At 38.2% G+C, this 16470-nt stretch overlaps 3 protein-coding genes across 3 annotated transcripts; 1 reads left to right on the top strand and 2 right to left on the bottom strand.

The window, feature by feature from the left end:
* Positions 1-272: 272 nt before the first annotated feature.
* On the bottom strand, positions 273-3374 carry aldh7a1 (aldehyde dehydrogenase 7 family, member A1). Its single transcript, XM_086161650.1, has 2 exons — positions 3305-3374; positions 273-2230 (listed from the first exon to the last, which is right to left on the bottom strand). The coding sequence occupies exon 2, from the start codon at positions 2223-2225 to the stop codon at positions 597-599; it is 1629 nt and encodes a 542-aa protein (XP_086017776.1). The 5' UTR covers positions 2226-2230; positions 3305-3374; the 3' UTR covers positions 273-596.
* Positions 3375-3381: 7 nt separating this feature from the next.
* On the top strand, positions 3382-13053 carry actl6a (actin-like 6A). The gene is made up of 14 exons (XM_086161648.1): positions 3382-3579; positions 4889-4965; positions 5968-6142; positions 7995-8095; positions 8330-8427; positions 9339-9433; positions 9742-9848; positions 10189-10278; positions 10374-10435; positions 10957-11071; positions 11251-11331; positions 11506-11601; positions 11752-11838; positions 12374-13053. The coding sequence occupies exons 1-14, from the start codon at positions 3555-3557 to the stop codon at positions 12452-12454; spliced, it is 1290 nt and encodes a 429-aa protein (XP_086017774.1). The 5' UTR covers positions 3382-3554; the 3' UTR covers positions 12455-13053.
* mrpl47 (mitochondrial ribosomal protein L47) lies at positions 13054-16292 on the bottom strand. Its single transcript, XM_086161649.1, has 7 exons — positions 16159-16292; positions 15436-15584; positions 14682-14742; positions 14492-14588; positions 14209-14339; positions 13569-13664; positions 13054-13457 (listed from the first exon to the last, which is right to left on the bottom strand). Exons 1-7 carry the CDS (start codon positions 16284-16286, stop codon positions 13346-13348), a joined length of 774 nt encoding a protein of 257 aa, XP_086017775.1. The 5' UTR covers positions 16287-16292; the 3' UTR covers positions 13054-13345.
* Positions 16293-16470: the final 178 nt, after the last annotated feature.

Here is a 16470-nt window from a genome sequence, read left to right as displayed (position 1 = left end):
TCCAAAGGCTATGGTGTCAATAGTTAGTAATTAAGAATTGTAAGGAGAGCTAAATATTTAGCATGAGGAGTTTTACTTACATAGGTGTGTGAAAAGACTAGTTTTGTTCAAGGAAATGGACAGAACAGTACATAAAACATTATTAAAAGACTATATAATTTTAACTGATGATTGTTTACCACATACCACATTAAGTTATGTGATGCTAATTGGACCTCAATTTGTTGTAATAATTTATGTACATCTCTACATATTGACAGGATGCAAAAATGTACTTTTCATAAGTTTATTTTAGAATACCCACTCAATTTTCTTTTCAAAAACAAACCACAAGAGTCATTTTTTTAATACAGTATAAAACTCCAATTGTAAGTGCTTCTATGAGAGTGCACACAAACATCTTGGGGATCTACCTTAACCTTTAAACAAGCATACTGATCAACATTTCATTAACAAAATCATCATGGATTAATGACTCACATTTAAAATGAAATGCAATGTTTCTGGATGTAAAATGCAGTAACAAATTTCTATAATTTGTAGTTTGTAGGCAACGCTATATTAGTACAAACAATTTAGTACTACTATTTTTGATTTCACTCAAACTTGATTCCTTGAGCCAATGGAAGATCCTTGCTGTAGTTAATCGTGCAGGTTGAGCGCCTCATGTATTGCTTCCAAGAGTCACTGCCTGACTCTCTTCCACCCCCTGTGTGTTTCTCCCCACCAAATGCGCCTCCAATCTCAGCCCCACTGGTAGGAATGTTGACATTCACAATTCCACAGTCAGATCCTTTTGGCCCAAGCCAGCGGAAAACCCTTCCCATATCTTTAGTGAAGATGCTGCTAGACAGGCCCTGCTTGACCTCGTTGTTCCAGGTGAATGCCTCTTCTTCAGTCTTGAACTTGAGGACGTAGAGGATGGGGACAAAGGTTTCGGTCTGAACAATTGGAGCATCATGAGACAGCCCTGTGATGATTGTGGGTTCCACGTAATTTCCAGGACGATCCATTACTTTTCCTCCGCAGATTACAGTACCACCCTGTTGCTTTGCCTGCTCAACAGCAGCCAGGTACTGCTCCACTGCTTGCTTGGTGTGCAGAGGCCCATACAAAGTGCTTGGATCCCAAGGGTCTCCAATGCGAACTTGTTTATAGGCTTTGACAACTCTCTCAACCACTGTGTCATGAACGCTCTCATGCAGCATCAACCTCCTTGTTGTGGTGCAGCGCTGGCCTGCGGTTCCCACTGATGCAAACACAGCAGAGGGCACAACTAGGTTCAGGTCAGCGTCTTCAAACACTATGATTGCATTGTTACCACCGAGCTCCAGCAACTTGCGACCAAACCTTTCTTGGACCATCATGGCCACCATCTTGCCAACATGGGTACTGCCAGTGAATGAGACCAGATCCACACGCTCATCCTTTGCCATGGCTGTACCGATATCAGCTCCTCCACAGGTCATGGAACAGATGGCACCAGGCAGGTTGTTCTGTTCCAAAACTTCAGCTACAATCTTTGACACGGCGACACTTGTGAGTGGTGTAGTTGGGGCTCCTTTCCAGAGGCAGACATTACCACAGGTCAGAGCAATTGCATTGTTCCAGCCATAGACAGCCACGGGGAAATTGAAGGCTGTGATGATGCCGACGAGACCAACTGGATTCCACTGTTCAATCAAGGCATGGCCTGGTCTTTCAGAGGGCAGGACAGGGCCACCAATCATTCTTGACAGACCAACAGCATAGTCACAGACATCAACATATTCTTGAACCTCTCCCACCCCCTCTACATAGATCTTTCCCATTTCTAGAGACACTAAACTCCCAAGTACTTTTATTTTCTTTCTTAGAGCATCACCTATCTGCCTAACAATTTCCCCTCTTTTTGGAGCTGGAATATCTGCCCATATCTTCCAAGCTTCTCTTGTCTTCTGAACAGTTTCTTCATACTCCGCCATTGTAGCTTGGGTTACTCTTGCAATCGGCTCATTATTGGCAGGGCAGTATGATGTGATAACTTCTCCGCTGCCCCCCCAATTACCGTTGTAAACACCAGGGTTGTCTTCAGACAGGCCAAGCTCTTTCAGCCAGGCGTATTTGGGGTGGTTGATGAGGAGATCTGACATTGCTGCTGACTGCTGGCAACGGACAGTTGCAACTGTATTTCTTATGAAGAGCCTGCTGTGACGGGCAAGGGTCAGGGTGAGGCAACGCTGCATCGGTACTGAAAGCAAACCAAGTTAAAATATTTACATATCAAAAATGAGTTGAGGAACAGCAGTAGTTTATCTAAACTCAGGCTTAAAGTTCAATGTACAAGATGAAAAGATTTTTTTTTTTCAAAAATGGAATAAACTTATTTGTCATTAGAATATACTTCTGAAAACATGATGAAATACATACATTTTTTTCTTCAAATTAAACTTTAGGGCTGATATCGTGGGTGATTATGGCAGGCATGTCTCTCCCAACTTGGACTTTGACACTATGTTTTGAATTTACTGCTGATTGAAATTGGGCATAAAACTGAGCACAGTGTGTGTGACTGTGACAGCATTTCTGAAGTAACCTGTGAGAATGTGGGTAGGAGAGAATGCAGCACCTGGGCAATAACTGAGTAACACATCAATACTACGAACCTAATATCTAAAAATTGAAAATATCCAAAGACACTAATTTTAATCCAGTAAATGTAAGTTAACAAAAAAACAACACCTTTTGAACAGATAGTGTAGCATGTCAATTTATGACTTACAGTTGTGGTAGTGTGGCTCTAATCACTGCTTGTAACAATAACACCTGCAGTAATTCAGATGGAAAACATTTAAATTTTGGATTTGTGAGGAAGAGTACAAAAGACATTGTACATAATAAGTATCAAGTTTGTTGATAATCAATCATTAAACTGCAAACTTTTGATACCCTGGCAACGCCCCCGCTTGCCACTGAATAACCCAGCGTGCGGTTACGCAGTTAACTTAATCCAAAAAAAAAAAAAAAATACACCTGTCGAGACTTAAAGGTATTTTTTATTATAATTGCATTAATTACTTCCTAACAAGGATTCAATTTCCTGCATTATTGAAATTCCAAAAGTTATGTATGTCGCGCATGGCTCTGTGCTGAGCCGACATCTTCGTAACTCTGTTGAGCCTAAACGACCGTGACTCAAGGTCCTGCCGTTTAAACTAACTGGCTTATATGTTCTTTTAATATCACACTACAAAGAAAACCACTACACTACTTTTTAAAACTTGCGAGAGTCTTTATCCTTTTTCTTATTAGTATTTAAACTTACATCGGTAATAGGACTGCAGGCCACGTCCACTCCAGAGCACGGAAGGCGCTACGGTCCCCTGATATATGCGTCACTGTGGACTGCTGCGGTGCGCTCTGATTGGACGACGGTTATGACGCAGTGTGGCGCCTGCTTTGTTAGATTCATACATGCTAACACATCTCCTTTGTTGTGATCAACTGTTTAGCGGTTTTGATTTTGCTATACATTAATCATCGTCTAGAAAAGTGTTGTTGTGGTCCATAAGAGGATGAGTGGTGGAGTGTATGGAGGAGGTGAGTGGCATTCATTGGACTTAAGAATTCACCCGATACTCAAATTGTGCAGTTCGGTGGTTCGGTGCCTCGAAGCTAGCTACCCACATTAGCTACGTTACAATTTACTTTAGCCTTTGATTAAAATGAACTCATATTTAGTATTTTTACGCGCAAATATTAAGAAATACTTGAATTTTGTAATAAGCGTATCGGTTTATGGCGTAAATCCTCAAATTCTCAATTCCATATCCGCTAGCTCGGTAGCATGAAATGAATGGAAGTGGGTTCGACAAACGCTTCCTGTCGCGTTGATGTCCCGTAGGTTTATTAAGTTTTACTGTGTCAAATGATCTTACAGTGGTTTAAGTCAAGATATACCCTAATTTAGAAAATCCACGATCATTTTGCTCATTTGATACACATTTTAATGATTAAAGAATCTGACTATTTGACGCAAATATACGCCTGATCAATTGTTTCACAAGTACACATAGTAATTCAATTTTCTTTAGATCAGTGACATTTTTTGCATTTGTTTCTAGATTGCGTTATCACAGTATCATGCCACTGTAAGAATTGAGGTTTGTAAAGTATGGATGTATTGAATATTTATATCTGAGGACTAATCTATCTATCTATCTATCTATCTATCTATCTATCTATCTATCTATCTATCTATCTATCTATCTATCATCTATCTATCGATCTATCTATCATCTATCGATCTATCGATCTATCTATCTATCTATCTATCTATTCGTTTTGATACACAGTATTTAAAAGCATTATTTCAGAACCGTAGGACTAGAATCTGACCAATTTTCACGATTTGAGCCTAATAGAGGAGTCCTGTATATTGCAACACTAAGGAGCTAATGCTTCATGTTAGTAATTGATGTCTTAATATTGGCATCTTTAAATTGGCCTTTGAGCAATTGTTGTTATGATACTGATTTAGCTCTTTGTAAGATCGACGTGTAGTAGACCAAACGAGGGGTTTAAGTGCAGACATGGTGCAAAGAATCCATCTAAGTCAGTGTGCTCTCAAGGGATGAACATGGTGGTAATGGGAATATTTTAAAAGGCAGGAAATAAAAAGATAAAATATTTCAGAAGTTAGCATTATACTAATTTTCTTTGGTCAGTAATAATTTATGTTGTATTGTTTTGTTTTTACTCCTATCTTGTGTATTTGTTGTGACACAACTAATTTGAAGAGAACATTTCGTATCACGGTGAAAATATCAATTGTACGAAAGCTAGGGGTCTAATGGTGGTATGACATTTAAAGGTAAAGCAATTCATAGACAAACTCTTATATTTGCAGATGAGGTGGGAGCCTTGGTGTTTGACATCGGCTCATATACAGTTAGAGCTGGATATGCAGGAGAAGACTGTCCCAAGGTAAGTGGGCCATTCAATTGACCTAATTAAGCAATTGAGTGTTTTACTCTGTTCATCTTTATCTTTGTTGGTAGACTTATGTTAAGATATGAGAGCTGTCCCTCTTGAGGGATGGCATATGGTATAATGGACTTTTAGTCCATTCCATGTAATTTTGTTTGATCCGATGTGCATTGGCCATTTACTTTACTGCCTTTTGTAAATGTAACCAAATCTCAAATGTGTTCGTACATTAACAAGAGAGCCTGGATTTTGGTTCAGTTGTACTATAACTAGTCACAGATACTTGCCTTCACTTGTCTAGGATAATAATAGTATTAACAACAACAACAACAACAACAATGATAATGCATTTTATTTGAAGCTGGCTTTCTTGAGTCTCAAGAACACTGACTACTGGAAGCTAAAGTGTCTGCTTATTATTTTATTGATTGCATAGTCTTCTTCCGGCATGTCATTAATTCGCTATTGAACTCTTATTTTGTATCTTCAATACTTACTAATATTGAATTTAAAAATGGCATGTCCTTACATGCAGGTGTCTTTCTTTTTGACTGTAGCATTAAATAATTTTGATCCAATCAAGGGTTGGCTAACTATTACCCCAGTCTCTTGTCAATGTAATAAACTGAATTAATTGACCTCACTTTACTGTGAAATCATGAGTAGTATTGTTGATAATTTGTTAGCTATAGGTATATATCCCAAAATGTAAAACTCTTCTTCTATAATGCCCGCCTGGTTTCAAGTTAACACAGAAACCCCATTCACCCCAACTGCTGCACAACAACACACTTTTTAGCATAGTGAACCCTCTCAACTTAGACCAATGCCCAACTCCAGCCAATATATAGTGGAAACTCCCCACAGCCTTTTAGAACTGAAATGTATCTCAGGTGAGAGATGGAACATCTTCTAGGAAAGAAACTAAGCCCAGTTTCCATGTTTAGATTTGACAACCATGACATGCATTGCTTTCTGTGTCTTTTTGGTACGACATAGGCGGACTTTCCCACATTAATAGGTGTTACTCTTGATCGAGAAGATGGCAGCACTCCCATGGAAACAGATGGTGACAAGAGCAAGCAGAGTGGAACCACTTTCTACATTGACACCAACCAGCTGAGGGTACCAAGGGAGAACATGGAGGTCATGTCTCCACTCAAGAATGGAATGAGTAAGTATTGAGTGATTCAATATATTACCACCCAAATAATGTACCCTTTATCACTACATTCTTTATTTGGACATCTTAGGTAATTTCCCAGTTTGTTTTTTCCATTCAAACTTAAAAGTTTAATTTTCTGAACTTCTAAAATTGTTCTTCATCTGAACTTGTGGCTAAAACAAAGGAATCAATATTTGTGATACAGACTAGCCCCTCATTATCCACAGTAAGATTTTTTTGGTCTGACAGGTGACATTGCTTTGAACACAAGCAGAACACTGACTCACAGGAAGATGAATACTGATCATTTTAATATCTATGTGATCTTTTGAAGTTCAAGAAATTCATCATCATGATTCTCTCATCTAGTCTCCTCTCAAAGGAAGGCACTCCCATTTTTTCCTGCTAGCACTTTATATATTAATTTCCATGTTTTCTTATCTAAATCATTAATGTGTAGGAGCTTCCCAAGCCAGATGTGGGAGACATGACCCAAGTTGTCCTCCTCTAGCTAGAAAACTTGCCCTAAAAATGGTAGTAACTCAGAATGAATGATAGTTGTTTATTATTCAGAGGTTGTTTGACATATGGTTGTTACTTCAAAATCAAATGCCAGAGGTAAATCGGTGAATTTACAAGTCATCAAACCAGTGGCTTAAAAATTAGAAAACCAATTGCCAGATAATTGCCAATAGATTTCAGAGATATTGACTTTCAAACGATTGTCTCAGATATCACATTCTAAAAAGTCAACAACAAATTACTGAAAAAGGTTATGTAAAGATTTCTACCTTCACTAGCCTTTCTTAGGGATTTGAATAAAAGTGGAATAAAACCAATCCTTAATTGTCCTTTAGACCTACTCAGTTAATTTATTTTTATCTCAATATATTCCTTGACAAAGTACATATTATGATAGGTGTCATCATGCTTTTTCCCCAGCCATGTATGAAAGATAACATTAATGGGATGGGACCTCTGTAACTTTAGGGATTAATCAGTCATAATATTTTGGACAAGATTTTTGTTGACCGGCTGATCCATTGAGGCATTTTTAAACTACTCCAAACAGTTAGATTAATCCTAAATTCTTTGCATTTCAGCTGCAAATGTAACACTTTTGCCCACGTTTGATTATACTCACCTTGGAAGTGTAAGTAGCTGTCAAAAGAAATTAGTGCTCTGCTTCACTGACCTAGCTGATGACGCTCATCAGAATCTGGACCATTGAGTTTGAGGCTATTAAGAGATGAGTGACACCAATCTTAATTGCAGTAGAAGAGCAGCATGGGACCACAGCGTCCCTCAGAGGTCTGACCTGGAACATTGGTGCATGCTGCTGAAATTATTACCTCTAAAAAGCTCATCTATGCTCTATTTTCACCAGCTTGTGACCTAGCAATGATGTTGAAAAAAAAACAAAATTTTACTTTTTTTTTCTAGCTCATTACTATGTATAAAGCAAATTAAATTTGTATTATGTGCTTCACACATCATTTTTCTGTTTCATTCATCAGAGTTCAAAATGTCATATCTGTATGAAATTCTTGCCACTGAGTAGTTCTGATCATACACTGCAAAATATTTTTACACTGAATTAGCTTTTGATCTGTTGTCTCTCATTTCAACATTGAATTAGGGGCCTTTTCAGCAAGTAGGGACAAGATGAATCACTATATTTATCATCAGCAATTTCAAAACCTATATTTATCAATGGCAATTTCATTACCATCAAGTCATTGATGTAAGGAAGGTGTTTTCCTCAAAGGAAAACGATTTTAACACGTTTCATAAAAAATCATCTGTATTTCCACAGCCAGTAGAATTTGCACTATAATTCACTCATTGTCCCTTTTCACAGTTGAAGACTGGGACAGTTTCCAGGCCATTTTGGATCACACCTACAAGATGCACTTCAAGTCTGAACCAAGCCTGCATCCAGTCCTCATGTCAGAAGCATCAGTGAGTGTGCATTTGTTTGAGCTTGTCTCAGGTGCTAATCATTACTAAGCTTTATGATACCAGGGGTGTGATCATGTGCAGTCAAAATGCTTAAATGGTAGGAATACGTTTTCATCCTCATGCTAAGAATGTTCCTGTTCCTGCACTGGTCCTCATCATATCCTGATGAGAGACAATCAGTTTGACTTATTGTGGCTGTGATTTGTAATAACTCTGTCCTCTTTTTATCCGCAGTGGAACACGCGCGCGAAACGAGAGAAACTAACAGAGCTGATGTTTGAACATTACAACATTCCCGCCTTCTTTCTTTGTAAATCAGCAGTGCTGTCGGCGTATCCTTTCAAATGTCATGACCTTTGGAAAATTGATTCTGGATTATTATGCAACAGAAGCATTTTTTGTCTGCATTTTGAACCATATAAATTTGTTTGCCTTGTACTTTGCCAGTGGATGGGCTGACACTTTCTCAACTTTTCCAGCCTGTTTTGGTTTGCTTTCACACAGGTCAATTTTCAAGAGAAGCAGAAGACAGTGAACACTAGCTGTTTTGATGCTGTAGCACCATTCGTTCAACAAAAACTCTTTGTCATCATTATGTGAAATGGGGGTTTGTTATCTGTAATGGATTAGCAAAATTGGCATCCCTTAATTTTTGCAATCATATTTTGAACCATATATTGAGACAAAACATCTGAAAAAGTTGTACATCTGAATGTGTGTGTGTGTGTGTGTGTGTGTGTGTGTGCGCGCGCGCGTGATATCGTCACTGTCTGAAACACACCATATGAGAAAACATGCTGAACTTAAAACACAGAAACTGATTTTATGGCCTCGCTTAGATAATTCCAAACTTTATTTTAAATGTAAAATAATATAAATATTTTGTTTATATACATTTACACACACACATTAATTTAAGTTCATGCTTTAGACAAAATTTAAATGTAACTAACTTCATGAAGAAAGTGTTGATGACCGATGAGGAGTAAGGTAGTAGACAAGGGTTGTTGAGGTTTTTTGAAAACACACATAACAAAGCAGAAATCCTCAAATGTGATTAGTATCAACCCCTGCTTTCGCAGGTCGGATCAGCCCTTGTTCTGGTTGTGTGTGGAAGCTCTTTGGGATTGCTGTGTTCACCCTGCCCAAATGAGTGTCACCGAAGGTTGTCTAAAGAAGGATGTTATGAAAAAGTCCTTCAGTTTTAAAATTCATTACGACTCCTTTACTTTGAGTGTGTCAGCTTTGCCAATGGCCGATCTACAGGCTTGGTCCTTGACAGTGGGGCCACACACACCACAGCCATACCAGTGCATGATGGCTATGTCCTGCAGCAAGGTAATACACAAACTTTATTCACACATAATGGAACTCATCATATTCTACTCCGGATTTGTCTGTGTTTCATCTAAAAAGTGTCATTTGTTGCCATCTGCTGTTTGGAACAAGAATCTGAGGTTGCATTCAGCTGTGCAATCAAGCTCAGTGACAACAACTTTGTTCCCTTTATAAACTTCTATTGAGCAACAAATGCTTTATAAAGTAAATTCTAAAGATAACAGCATTGTCAGTTAAACTATTTTAAACATTTATCAAGATGGATCTGTAATGTATGTTGTAATTTTTTTTCTGGTTGTTTCTGGCAGGCATCGTCAAATCACCCCTGGCTGGAGACTTCATGAGCATGCAATGCAGGGAGCTTTTTCAAGAATTAAGTGTTGAAATAATCCCTCCTTATATGATTGCATCAAAGGTGGGATGTCTTCAGTGTTTGACCAGCTGATTTTTTTTTTTTTTTTTAAGAGTTTTCATTCTTGGAAAGTAGTTTGTCATCTCATTTTTAGATTTGATTACAAGCTTGCAGTAGTTAAGCACTTTGTTGATGGGTATAAGATATGTTTTATGTAAATTGTAAAAATTCAATCAAGCAGGTACTGCAGATGAGTGACTCAGAATTGCACATCAAAAAAGAAACGTATTCATGTGTGTCATGAACGTAACATGATGGCCTATTACTCTTGTCTTAATTTATCTATCATTATAGGCCTTGCCTGAAGTGTAAAATATGACTTGAACTCCTTTCATCATGACAGGACGCAGTGCGGGAGGGAGCCCCAGCCAGCTGGAAGAAGAAGGAGAAGCTACCTCAAGTCACCCGCTCATGGCACAACTACATGTGTAATGTAAGTATTACTGTCTCCCCTTTAGAATTTAGACTTTCTGTTTTGGGGAATGAGCACCAGCTTGATTTTTCTTCTATTTTTTTTTTTTATTTCAGTGTGTGATCCAGGACTTCCAGGCATCAGTATTACAGGTGTCAGACTCACCATATGATGAACAGTAAGGCATTTAATCACAAGTGATTCATCGTTAATCCATTTTGTAGTTGTTCTATAGCTTGCGATGATTAATAAATCAGTCATATATACACATGCAAACACACACATTGATTCACACATAAATGACGTATATTATCAGCTAAACTACATGGATTGTCAATAATTCCAGTTCAATATAGGATGCACTTCCCGTTTCCCTTTTGAACGGAATTTTTTTGCCTAAAAGGCATGGATTGGAACTGTTAAAGTTCTTTGTGCAATTAGGGTTTTAAGTTTGTCTTTTTTTTTCCACTTTTTTCCACAGTCGTTATACCTAGCGTCAAAGAAACCCATAAACAAAGTAACCTCAGAGAACTTTATATTTAATACAGGCAAATTGTATTTTAAAGTTTGTAATTAAATACCGTAATACACATATCCTTTGTACCCCAGTGACGTGTTGTCCAATAGAAGTCCATCCTCCGAAATGGTTGTTTCTCCTGAAAGTTCTAACGCTTAGGCTCTATCCCACTCATTACTTAGGGTTGCTGCCCAGATGCCCACAGTGCACTATGAGCTGCCCAATGGCTACAACTGTGATTTTGGAGCTGAGAGGCTGAAAATCCCAGAAGGGCTGTTTGACCCCTCCAATGCCAAGGTGAGTGTTAAGTTTTTAAGGAACCATTTATGAAAATGATTCACGAGATAATGCATTACACCAGATAACTCAACATTTTGCCATGCGTTAATTTAACAGACAGCAGGTATATTTCTCCAAGTGTACATCTTTGTTTCGCAGTTGTGTAATAGTTTAAAACATTTTTGGTCCATTTACAGGGGCTCTCTGGAAACACAATGCTAGGTGTTGGTCATGTGGTGACAACCAGTGTGGGAATGTGTGACATTGACATCAGGCCGGTAAATATCATTTATGTGTAAAGAGATACTTGAAGGGGCTTCAGTGGCATATTAAACCTCAAGAGTGGGATATTGAACCCTGATATGCATTCATTTTATCGCAGTCTGAAAAACTGATCACGATCTTGTGAGGAAGAAATTATTTTCTGAGGTTGAATTTGATATTTGTCTCAGGGTCTGTATGGCAGTGTGGTTGTTACTGGTGGAAACACACTCATTCAAGGCTTCACTGACCGACTGAACAGAGAACTCTCCCAGAAAACTCCCCCGGTGAGTGTCGGTTGTTGCAACTGTCTCGCCCATTTTTGTCATTGTGATTGCGGACTTAAATGACTAGATTTGAAAATGGTTTCTTGTAAGTACCTATTATTCAAATGCATCAATCTGCCTGGTCTGAACATGTTCGTATGTAATTTACAGAGTATGAGACTGAAGTTGATCGCCAACAATACTACAGTGGAGCGTCGATTCAGTGCATGGATAGGAGGTTCCATCCTGGCATCACTTGTAAGAACCCTCAACAGATAAAGCTCTATTTAGTGCAATGTTCCTATTTATTGGTCAAAGGCCCTTCTCTCTGAATCTTGATTTTGGCCTGAAAGCCCTATTCATGATTGTTCATATCCCTGTGCCACCAAGAGCCAACAGTGGATATAAAAGTCTGTCTTGTTTGAAATGAAAATGCAACATTGATCATCATCAGAAACAGTAAAACACTATGTATCAGTAGACTTGAAACTTTTGAACAGTTTTTGAATCAATCATATCAAACATCCTTCGGTTCTTTGAGATGGCCAAACTCTAGTTTAAAACTTTGATTTGTTCAAATCTATACTTCAGGTCCCCTCCTGCAAAAAAGGGTTTTCGCTTAAACTCTTTTTCTTGAGTCTTTTTATTTAGAGCATTATAAGAACGCATCAGATTGAATTCATATTGTGAAAATTGAGGGCATTAATTCGACTGTAACTGTGGGGAAGCCTTAAGCCTTCATTTGGATGATTTTAGGTGACAAAAGTACTAAACCAAGCTATCTGCTCACCAGGGTACTTTCCAGCAGATGTGGATCTCCAAACAGGAGTATGAGGAGGGAGGAAAACAGTGTGTGGACAGGAAGTGCCCTTGATTTGTTGGCCAGCAAAGCCTTTTTCTCATCACTTGTTGCCGCAAGCATCCGAAAACGTTAACCTCTGACGCTGGACTCAGGAACACCAAGGAAGACCACTCTTCTTTAGTATCTGTTTTTAAAGAGTAATCTGGTTTGTCCATACTGCATCTATCTGGCATGTATTACAGATACAGGCATTTCAAAATAATATGTATCAGTGAAGAAGTAGGATTGATGTTATTTGTTTATATCATTACATTTAAACTGCTGCCCTCTTTCAGGTGAAGGTGTCAAAGGAAATGTGACATCTACAGTCTAAGTCTAAGTCAAGAATCAACAGATGCTTCATGATGTAAACTTACTCAAAAGTTCCTTTTTTGCCACAAAATATCAAATGTTAATCCCACTGTGAATAAAGTTTATTTTGCAAGGTTTCTACAGAATACTCAAAAGGTAAAATTTGGATGGTCAGGTCATGTTTTTGGATAATTAGTCTGTCTTTTCGATCATAAACTTTTCTGTGTAACTGTAAGTAACCCATTACAGGCGAAGGACAGTCAAGTCATGTCTCTGCTTACTGGTGTGTCAACTTGCAATAAATCTGTATTTAATTTTCATGTTTCTTTTTGTATGGTATTTATTTAATTTACATTACTGAAGATTGAAGTTTCAGCTACATCAGCATGTTGACATTTACATCAAGGAAAGTCATACAAGCATCCACACAAACAACCACATCAATAGTCTGAATAAAGAACAACTGAAAAATTTGTTTTTACCAAACATAGATCACCCTTTCTTCAATTAATCAGATTGCTCTGATTAAATACTCTGATTCTTTTTATGAAACCATGAAGACTTCTTTCCAACTTCAATACAGATGCTCTCATCCACTGGAGATTCTAGGATTCAAGATGCTGGAACCTTCATTTGAGGAAACCTCTCTTGGAGCTTGGCCACTGATTTCCTTTCTAAACTTGCTTTCCTGTACTTTTCCCGAATATATTTCTCTATACGGAGCCTGCAAAGACAAAAAAAAAAAGTGATCTGAATACAAAGCAATTTCACATGTCTAAATGCACCTTTTGTGCACATCATGAAGCCAAACCATTGCATATGTGGCTTATCTTACCTAATATGTGGTTCTACAAACTTGGGTGTATAGAACCTCTTCCGTTTGTATTGTCTATTCATGTACCAAGGAATGGCATACTCTTTGAAGCGATACCTGTTGAAAATGAGAACAAGGTTGTGTTATTTGTACCTCATTGGAGATGTACAAAATGTTCTGCTCAACACCAGAATGCAATGTCCATTGTCCATGTAAAAAATTATTTAGAAACTTCCAGGCATATTAAAAAAAATCTGTCAAAAATGAACATTTAAATATGCTGCTAAAACAGTATGGCTTACCATTTAATGCCACAGCAATGCTTGCAAACTAAACTTTTAGCAGAATTAGTCATAGTCCCCATTATCAACAAAAGTGATTAAAAAAATGATTAAGTCTTATTTTGCAACACTACAGGCCATATCATCTCATTCGGTACTTTGTTTATGCCTTGCATCAATCAAAAATGGTCATAAATCTCTCCTAAGTTACACATCTCACAAGAAATTTTTACACAAGGTTTAGAACTCTGATTATCAATATTTAGGAATATTGTCTTCAGTTCTACAGCCGAACCTCCAGGTGAAAAGGTTGAGTCAGGAAGATAAAAGGGAGCATTCTTCTCATCCTCATGAATATTTGACAGGATACTTTTCCTCACCAGTAGACATATCCAAATGTGTTCCTCCTCCAGGCTCCTGGCCGTGCCTTCTCTTGTCCTGTCTGTAGCAGCCTGAGCGCTGTCTCTCTCTCCTTTACCACGGTCTCCAGACGGATCATTGACCTCTCCACCTGGCATGAGGACAGATTTTCTTTGGTGAAAAATACCATCTTTTTTTTTTAAATGCTAAGAATGATAAGGGTATAAATCATACATTAAATAGGAGTGAATATAATTCACATCAGGAGTAATGCTGAGTACATAAGCAATGTATTAAACCAACCTTCCTTATTCTCTCAGGACTTGGCATCTGGACTCTTTGCCTTTTGGCTTCTTGCTCTAGTGTGAGCAACATGTTCTTCTCTTTCAACAGCACATACCTAAACCGAGAGGAGACGGTTACTTACTAGTAATACAAATCCATACACAGTAATGATGCACAACTCAGTTCAATCTTGCTACATGCCACTTACCAGAGTTTGTGTAAGTCCTCATTACTCTTTGTTCTCAGTTGTTTGGCAGTCCATGGTGCACCTACAGTAGAACCAATCCAAGTACTTTAGATCAGTGATAATGGTTTGCTACAATACTTCAACATGGAATGATGATAGATTTAGTGAATAATTAATAAGATGTGAAAAATAAGGAACAAACACATCTGGTCACTGGAAAATGAAACTTTTTTCTGGTGACCAGTGTTACTTTCAAGAGTCTGGAAGTCAGGAAGTTAAAATCAAGACACCTAAAGCTGACCAGTACAATCTGGGAGTCAACTAAATAATGTGATCAATTCCCAGAATCAAAATGTATATTTCAATATTCAACATCCGTCCGTCTTCTGGTGCTTATGCGGGGGATGCTGGAGCCTATCCCAGCTTGGACTGGATACCAGTCAAATGCATTGATAAACAACCATTCAACCATTTGGGGCATTTCGCCCAATTTTTTCCAATTAACCTGCATGTTTTTGGACTGTGGAAACACAAGCAGACACAGCGAGAACATGCAAATTCCGCAAACATCCCTAGTCAGAATTGAACCAGGGTCCTTTGTGCTGTGGGCCACCGTGCCGCCCTCACATTTCAATACATTTGAGTAAATTGTTTTGTATGACAGTTAACCCCTTTTTATAGCATTGTGACATGTTTATCAGGCCATTTGCCCAGTCGGGAATGACAATTTAATTTCATGGAAGCAGGTATGCAGGTAAGCAACTTTTTGTTTTACCTGATTTCACTGTACTTTCCCCCCAATTCTCAGGGAAGTCAAAAAACTCCTCCAGTCCCCTCCTGTTGATGGTTGTGTGCAAGGCACGGCACTGACTCAGACAGAAAGTGGGATTGTATCCGCATTGGGCGCTGAGCAGAGATTTTTCCCTAGTGGGACAAAATAAATGTGTTCATTGATGAACTGCACAACCCAGATTACATTGTTTATGTAGCTTCAGCATGGATGTAAATTTCTGCTGCAGGTGCGGACACATTGCACAAATGTTTGCTGCAAAAAACTGTTGCTTATTATTGCAGCTATCCATTATTGTCATGCAATCATTGATGCAAATCCGTTATCATGATTCAGTTGTTGAGTTTCATTGATCAAGATGTTTTAGCGGGTAGCAGTGAGGGGGAAAAAAAAACCAAGTTGACGTTTGACGATATAAAGGTCAATACGTTCCTTCCCCAAATCATACTGTAGCTGAAAAAATTGAAGATGAAACCCTGACAAATTACGCCACACCCTTCAAACTTCAAATCAATCCGTACGCTATTACCCAGTGTTCAATCTGTTTATCATAAATAATTTCACTGGCAAAAATGATTTGTCACATCCGAATAGTTGGGCAGAAAAGCCTCTTGTGTTTTGAGATTCCTCACCCCGGAAAACATAGGATGAAATAAGACGGGTCTAAGTGATTGAACTCACAATCACTTCGGTACATGTGGTGCTTACCTGTTAAAATGAGACGGAATGGTTTTCAAACCAGTGGCACATTTTTGCGTATAAGACGATATCCTGCAGACACTTTGAAATTGTTTGCAAAGACTAAGAACGCGACCTGTCGATGAGGACGCCGCCATCTTTACTATTAATTCATGCGACCTACTTTACCCAGAATGCATTTCTCAGTAACAAATATTTTCTACATGATTATTATTTTTTTTTTTACAGTTGGCGAATATTTTACTCCTGCACTTAATACGTTGACAAATTATTTACAATGATATTATTGATATATTTCAAAGTCAAACACAAATGTTTGCC

The sequence above is a fragment of the Fistularia commersonii genome, chromosome 16 (genome assembly GCF_037954325.1).
Source record: "Fistularia commersonii isolate RoL2024-O1a breed Wild chromosome 16, RoL_Fcom_v1.0, whole genome shotgun sequence".
NCBI lineage: Eukaryota > Metazoa > Chordata > Actinopteri > Syngnathiformes > Fistulariidae > Fistularia > Fistularia commersonii.
Note: the sequence above shows the minus strand (reverse complement) of the source record. Positions and strands in the feature narration are given on the sequence as shown.

Bases quoted from the DNA above. Each gene is read 5' to 3' on its own strand.
- aldh7a1 (XM_086161650.1), bottom strand. From the start codon at position 2,225: ATGCAGCGTTGCCTCACCCTGACCCTTGCCCGTCACAGCAGGCTCTTC.
- actl6a (XM_086161648.1), top strand. From the start codon at position 3,555: ATGAGTGGTGGAGTGTATGGAGGAG. The intron at 8,096-8,329 runs GTGAGTGTGCAT...TTTTATCCGCAG, and splicing joins TCCTCATGTCAGAAGCATCA to TGGAACACGCGCGCGAAACG. The intron at 9,434-9,741 runs GTAATACACAAA...TGTTTCTGGCAG, and splicing joins TGGCTATGTCCTGCAGCAAG to GCATCGTCAAATCACCCCTG.
- mrpl47 (XM_086161649.1), bottom strand. From the start codon at position 16,286: ATGGCGGCGTCCTCATCGACAGGTCGCGTTCTTAGTCTTTGCAAACAA. The intron at 15,585-16,158 runs GTAAGCACCACA...TTGTCCCACTAG, and splicing joins ATTCCGTCTCATTTTAACAG to GGAAAAATCTCTGCTCAGCG. The intron at 13,458-13,568 runs GTAAGATAAGCC...TTGTCTTTGCAG, and splicing joins TTTGTAGAACCACATATTAG to GCTCCGTATAGAGAAATATA.